General features: G+C 33.9%; 1 protein-coding gene across 1 annotated transcript in view; it reads left to right on the plus strand.

Annotated features, from left to right (window-relative positions):
* LOC108909903 (glutamate receptor ionotropic, kainate 2) overlaps window positions 1–6,839 on the plus strand; it is a 120,874-nt gene that overhangs the window by 82,035 nt on the left and 32,000 nt on the right. The window contains exon 9 of the mRNA XM_018714376.1: window positions 2,298–2,516. Coding sequence (XP_018569892.1) covers window positions 2,298–2,516 — 219 coding nt within the window. The remainder of the gene's footprint in view (window positions 1–2,297; window positions 2,517–6,839) is intronic.

A 6,839-nucleotide genomic window follows, 5' to 3' on the forward strand; every position in this document is an offset into this window, starting at 1 on the left:
AAAATTATTTTTTTATTGCTAATATTAAATTTCTACGCTATGCCTGCATTTTCACTAAAATTGAAATATCTCACAAACTGTAAGTCCTAGGTATGCAGAACCTTTAATAAAGTTCACCTATTTTTTTACGGTGCTTTCAAAAATGCAGTAAAATACAGGGTGTTCCATTTAAAAAAACATAACTTTGATATGGTACGCTTTTCCTGGACACCCTGTATATTTCAAAATATTTTTAAAATGTAGCCGTAATCAACCTACACATACCCACCTAAACAGGTTTCTGTAACATTTGCCGTTTGGTCACTAGCGACCGAGGCGTTACTGGTGGCCCACCCTGTATAATTAGAAAGTTTAATTATTTTTCATTATTTTTTAACGGTTTTCATGGTTTCTTTTGTTCCCTTGGTAAATTTTCTGTCACCAGATTTGGCCACCATCATTTTCTAATCCTTCCTTGATAGGTTTTCTTTTCTGTGGACTGACCCAAATGGGTCACCAGAGAAAAACAAACGTTTCAACAATGCAATCCTGATTGTAGACTGTATACGTTCTTTTATTTAATAAATTTCATCGCAAAAATAGACTTTCCGACTTATACGAGTATTATGAGTATTTTTTCGGTTTCCTCATTATCCGCAAAATGGTCGTCCAGAGAAATTTCTATGTTGGTAGGAAAACATTACCTATAAAATTGTGTCGAATCTCAACCTCATAACATTGTAAACGACCCCTCTACTGGTGATTTTTGTGGCGATTGCAGATTTAGCGAATTTATTTAGAGGGGTGCGACTTAATGGAACGAAAACAAGGTGGAACTCCGTCCCATGAAAATCTGCGCGGTAACTGAAATCTAAAATAAAAGTCTATTCTGAAACTTCGACGAATGGATCCGTCTTGCACTGTGAAATAATTGTAAACAAAGTTCTGAACTTCGACTTTACAAATGTTTGTTTTACTACAAACTTTGGCAGCCGAGATTTTAAATTAATGGAACTGGGACGAGATTTACGCATCTGAAGATGCAGAATGGATAGTGGATACGTTGCGTTCGGTTTTGAAGAAAATAAACGCTTATAGAGTAATTCATAATTAAATCGATGTTGATTTAAAATTGAATTTTGCAATTTTCTTGAAAACCGGTATATTCTAGATAAAATTTAATTTATTTCATTTATGCTGTCCATTCACAAAATGGGAGAATTATTATCATTTCACACCTATGAGTATAAAAATGATTTTAATGAGATTTACTAAAATTAAAATGATTATATTATCTGAATTTGAAAACTTGTTTCATATTAATTAATAATTACACAGACCCACAAAAAAAAAGTTGAAAATACCAGAGACTAGACCCACCTGTCCTTATGTATTTTGATTCGCTGAAACCGAATCCGCAGTCAAAATTGCTCCATCACCCTCCAGTTTTTTTTAAATCGCGAAAAACTACCCCAAAAAAACGGGCACGGGTCCGAAGGTTGAGATAAACGTGGGAACCAGTACAATAAGACTATTTATATGTATTTTGACGAGCTAAAACCGAATCCGGGGCCAAAATTGCTCTATCACCCTCCAGTTTTTTTTAAATAGCGAAAATCTTCATTTTATCTTCAAAAGATCTGTGTAGTGGATACCTTGTTTTTCTGCTATCTGGCTCGGATTCCCTTTTAAGCATCCAACAAAAATCTGACATCATATTAACATCCCATCGTCCTTGGAACCGGCGGCGGCTTTCCATTTCCTTAAATTTGAATTTTCTAAATTGGATTGTATCTGAGGATTCGGTTTTAGCTTGTCAAAATACATATAAAATAGTCTTATTGTGCTGGTTCTCACGTTTATTTCAACCTTCGGTCCCGTGCTCAAGCGAGAATTTGAAGATTTTCCATGTTTTTGGGGTAGTTTTTCGCGATTTAAACAAAAACACTAGTGTTAAAAGTTACTTACTTTTAACACGTGTGTCAAAAAATGGCATTTTTAACATCAAAAATGACAATTAAAAGGCCCACTTTTAACAGTTTTGTAGAAAAAATAAATTTACGTACTATTGTACCTTTATAATAATTTAAAAAGGTATTTCTTGAATTCATTGAATACCTATGAATTGACAGGAATGTAACACGAATGGAAATACTATCATAAAGATAATTTAGCGTCAATTGAGCAGGCAGTAAAGTGGAAGATCAGTGTCGATAAGAAGCTTGATAGTTATTCCAATAAACACAGCTATTGACTTAGTTCGCATAATAATATATAAGCCTTCGGTATTACTGCAATTGAATGTCTTAACGTTCTAGGTGGAAATGAGGGGCTTAACGGGAGTAATCAAATTTGATCATCAGGGATTCAGAAGCGATTTCGTGCTAGACATCATCGAATTGAGCAGAGAAGGGCTTAAGAAGATTGGCAGCTGGAATTCTACCGAGGGCGTCAACTTCACCAGAACGTATGGAGAGGTTTATACTCAAATTGTGGAGATAATCCAGAATAAGACTTTTGTTGTTACTACAATACTGGTAAGTGCCTGCGTGATTGAGGGTTCGAGATGAAAGGAAGGCTGTAATCACTTCAATTTTATAGCTAGGCTCTTTGCAGAGTATTGAATCGAGGATCAATACTTGAAATATATTTTAATTAAGGTTTAATAATAGGGGTTAGATATTCGAGTCTTATAATTGATATGTGTACAGTTATACAGGGTGATTCAGTCATAATGTCATTAATTTTAACCACGTATTCGGAAAGCTTAATAAAGACAGAAAATCGACTTTTAAGAATGAAGGAAATCAACCCATAACTCCCGCTACGAGGGCTGCCCTGCCGATGCCCGGATGCCCGGAAAATTTTGTAACGTAATGTCACGAACAGTTGTCGGCTAAAGGAACAGCGTTGCCAAGTTCAGGTTCAAGCTCGCCAGGTTAGTATTTGACATATAACCGACCACTTCGTACACTCGATGCACCTGGGCGACTACAGCTACTACGAAAACAGCCGGTATTTTAGATTTTAAATTAAATTTGTTGATACGATTTTCCTTTGATAAAAGACCGACAACTTTTTGCTACTACACTCGTATTAGTCTAGGGGCTAGGGGCCAGATAGGTTTCCGTAGCCAAACAGAATTCCACGGCTGCAAATAACTTATTTTTAAGTATTTTGACTTCTCGAAACCAAAAAACTTGGTGGCAAAGCCTGAAAGTGGTCAGTTTAATTGTTGTTAACAAATTGAATGTTTAAATGGCTGTAAAAAGTTTATTTTTATAGCTAGTACAATTTTTTATCTGTTAATTATTACGTTTTCTCACAACAAACATATATTTTTTTGAAAATTAAAAAAAGATTAACTTTAACCAAAGTTATTGCAAATTTAGTGCAAATATATTACATTTTCCGTCTCTGCGCGCACCAATTTTACCATATCTCTGGTTCAATTGGACGGATTGAGACGCACATCTCATTTTAAAACTTAAACTTTATTTTACAAGATAGGTAAGTTCCATTGATTAATTAATTTATTTAAAAATTAATGGCAGCTTAGAAAGTTGTGGAATTTCAACGAAAATGTTGGCTTTATTGGTTTATAAAACTTTTTTTGTTATTCAATTTTTATGAAAAGCCAAAAAAGTTACCGGTTATTGTTCCTCGCATCCTAACAATGATTTCATGCCTTGCTTGATTGTTAGAATGCAAAGAACAATATCCGGTAACTTTTTTGGCTTTTCGTCGAAGTTGAATAATAAAAAAAACCTTATAAACAATTAAAACCGGCATTTTCGTTGAAATTTCACAACTTTCTAAGATGCCATTAATTATTAAATAAATTAATAAATAAATGGAACTTAGAACCAGATATGGTAAAATTAGTGCGCACGGAGACGGAAAATGTAAGAAATTTGCACTAAATTTGCAATAACTTTGGTTAAAGTTAATTTTTTTTAATTTCCAAAAAAATACATATTTGTTATGAGAAAACGTAACTATTAGCGAATAAATTGTACTAGCTATAAAAATAAACTTTTTACAGCCATTTAAACATTTAATTTGTTGATAACAATTAAACTGACCACTTTCAGGCTTTGCGACCAAGTTTCTTTGGATTCAAGAGGTCAAATATTTAAGAATAAGTTGTTTGCACATCGGGCTCCTGGACTATATGGTGCACGTGTGCAAATTAAAACTGGGTTAAAAGGTTACTGAACCACAGGTTACCCTAGGTCGGAAACACGACGTACCGAGTTGTTTATTTGTCTCCGTCCCATTGTTTTTTTATGGAATATACAAGTCTCTCTTCTAATTGCAGTCAATATTTAAATACTGCATACAATTTATCCTCTCTTTATAATTTATCTAGTGAGTGTTGGTTTTTTATGACATTATTTCTGTAACGAAATTGAAATGGTTATGAAATGAAATTTAAATTATTTGAACTTTTGGGGTTTTGTAACTTCAATATTAAATCTTATTTAAAGTGAAACAGCTAATTTCTTTGCAGCCATAATAGTCACATTTGGTCAGATGAAACACACTACTACCCGCACACTACTCGTCGGTGGTATAGCTTTCAGAGGAGATTCGGTGTCAATGTCAATGGCGATCGTTTAATTGGGCCGCATTTTCTACCTGAACATCTGAATGGGCCGCGTTACTAATTTTTAGTAGAATTGTTTGAAAACCTTCCCCTTCGGGCTTACAGCAAATGTTGTTAAAATATTAAAATTATGATGCTAATAAAAACTGATTTTTGGCAAGGCATGCTCAGACCTCGAGGTTCTTGCTGGGCAACAATAACAATTTAATATGTTGATTGCATAAATAAAAAATAATTTATAGCATTTTAAATTATTATTGGCTGACGTGAGCAAAACCGTTTATTTATTGTCTTTATATGAGCGAAAATATATAAATATGGCAACGTTGCATCTAGGGCGCGTTGTTCATAGGTTCATATCGTAGCCGTGCATAATATTGTGACGTCAGCCGGTCAGTAACAGCCTGAAAAGGGGGTTAAATAATGATTTGAAAATATTTTTTTTCAGCTTAAATATGCATTTAAATTTTTTTTTAATCACGCCATCGTATTATACTCATTTTTCTCTATCTGCTCTTAAAATTAATGACATTATGACTGAATCACCCTGTATATGAAGTCGCAATAAACTTTGAGTTAGCGATCACGATAAAGAAAATAGAAACGTTCCTTAAGGGCTCCACAAACTTTCAGGGAGTGGAAAGTCTTTGCTCATGTACTAGTAAAGTTATCTACATGAAAAATTTTACGTAAATTATACTGTATCCAATCAATCAAATACCTCCTTCGAGAAGAAATCGTTTGAAAAAAGATGTTTCCCTTGCCTCTTTGTTTATTTTGACGAGAAGTCACTTTACAAAATTTGTCTCCTCATTACTTACTCTGTTAAGAGCAGTTTTTTAATGAAAGATATATTACAGTTATGCTTGTGTTTCGGATAACGCCTATTCCCAATGAAAAATACAAATGAAACTTTCATTCGTCTGTGACTTGTTGTAATCCGGTCTATAAATGAAACAAATCCGTACTGACGGTCTGCAAATAAATAAAAAAGAGTACACAAAGCATCGTGATTGACGGTTGCTACAAAATGTAAACAAAGCCAACACCAGGTTTATCAATTGAGCCAATTATTCACCTTGGGCGCGCTTTCACGTCGAATAGTGTTGGGAAAAATCAAATTGTACTGTTATGCTTTTGCTTATTTTTATTGTACGAGTACATCGAGCTTGGCTCTAACACTAATCTGGAATGCTACTAGTACTAGAATGCTACATGCTTTTACTGCTAGAAACTCTATTTAGGTCATTTATAATTGTGTTTTCTTGGATTTATTTCGAGCTTTAGGAACTGGTGATTGGAAGCTTTAGAAACAAGATGCGAAGAAACATTGTGTTGATTGTGTTCTCCCACATTATACTTTTTTTGGGGTTTAGGGCAATTAAAAAAATTTACCGATCTTTCGGTTAGTATTAATGTTTATCAAAGTTGTTTTGTAGTAGAATATCCTAAATATATAATCAAATCGACGGAAAATTTTATAAAAAAAAGTTTTAATAACACATTTTTATAAACCCATACTTTTTTAACGATTTCTTCCGGAAAAAGAAACATCCGGACATCATTTCGGTCTCTCTGACACCATAATTTCGGCTCTCGCGTTCATCGGAAAGCGCGCACGTGTCTTCTCACTTCCCAGTAATAAACAGGGGAACAAAGCGTAATAAACTGCCTAGAGTTATGTATATGAAATATCGCCCCAATTTGTATTCCTCTCTCTTGCTGCAACTCGAAAAATTTAATTTCCACAGCTCTACGTGATGCGTACGAAGACAAGTGAGAAATTGACCGTCGACGCACATTCCGGTTCTCGGAAGTGTAAAAATTTTTTATTAATTGCCAATAGGCCTCTTGCACATGCCGGATTTTTTATATTAGTTCACATATTTAAATATGGCCTTATTTAAAATTGTTAATTATAAAATCTTTTGTGAAAAATTCTATTCGAAAATTGACTAAATCGTACGTTGAAATTTGGAAATGAGCATCCTGTAGGGGCGTGTCGTAGAACGAGTTGCTATTGGTGCGACGTCATCGCTAAGTAAACTGGCCGCTTCACATTAGACAACGATGTCGGTCCTATTACTTCTTAAAAACATTTATTATTTTTAGTTTACATACGATACGATAACGATACTGATGTGCTGTTATATTTATTAACTGGTTTCCATTCTATTATGTAGGTATACCTAAATATGCACCTATGTAGCAAAATAATTAAGTCTGTGTAGGTATAATATTTAATTTTTAC

Source organism: Anoplophora glabripennis, unplaced genomic scaffold (genome assembly GCF_000390285.2).
Source record: "Anoplophora glabripennis isolate ALB-LARVAE unplaced genomic scaffold, Agla_2.0 scaffold27, whole genome shotgun sequence".
NCBI classification, from domain to species: Eukaryota; Metazoa; Arthropoda; class Insecta; order Coleoptera; family Cerambycidae; genus Anoplophora; species Anoplophora glabripennis.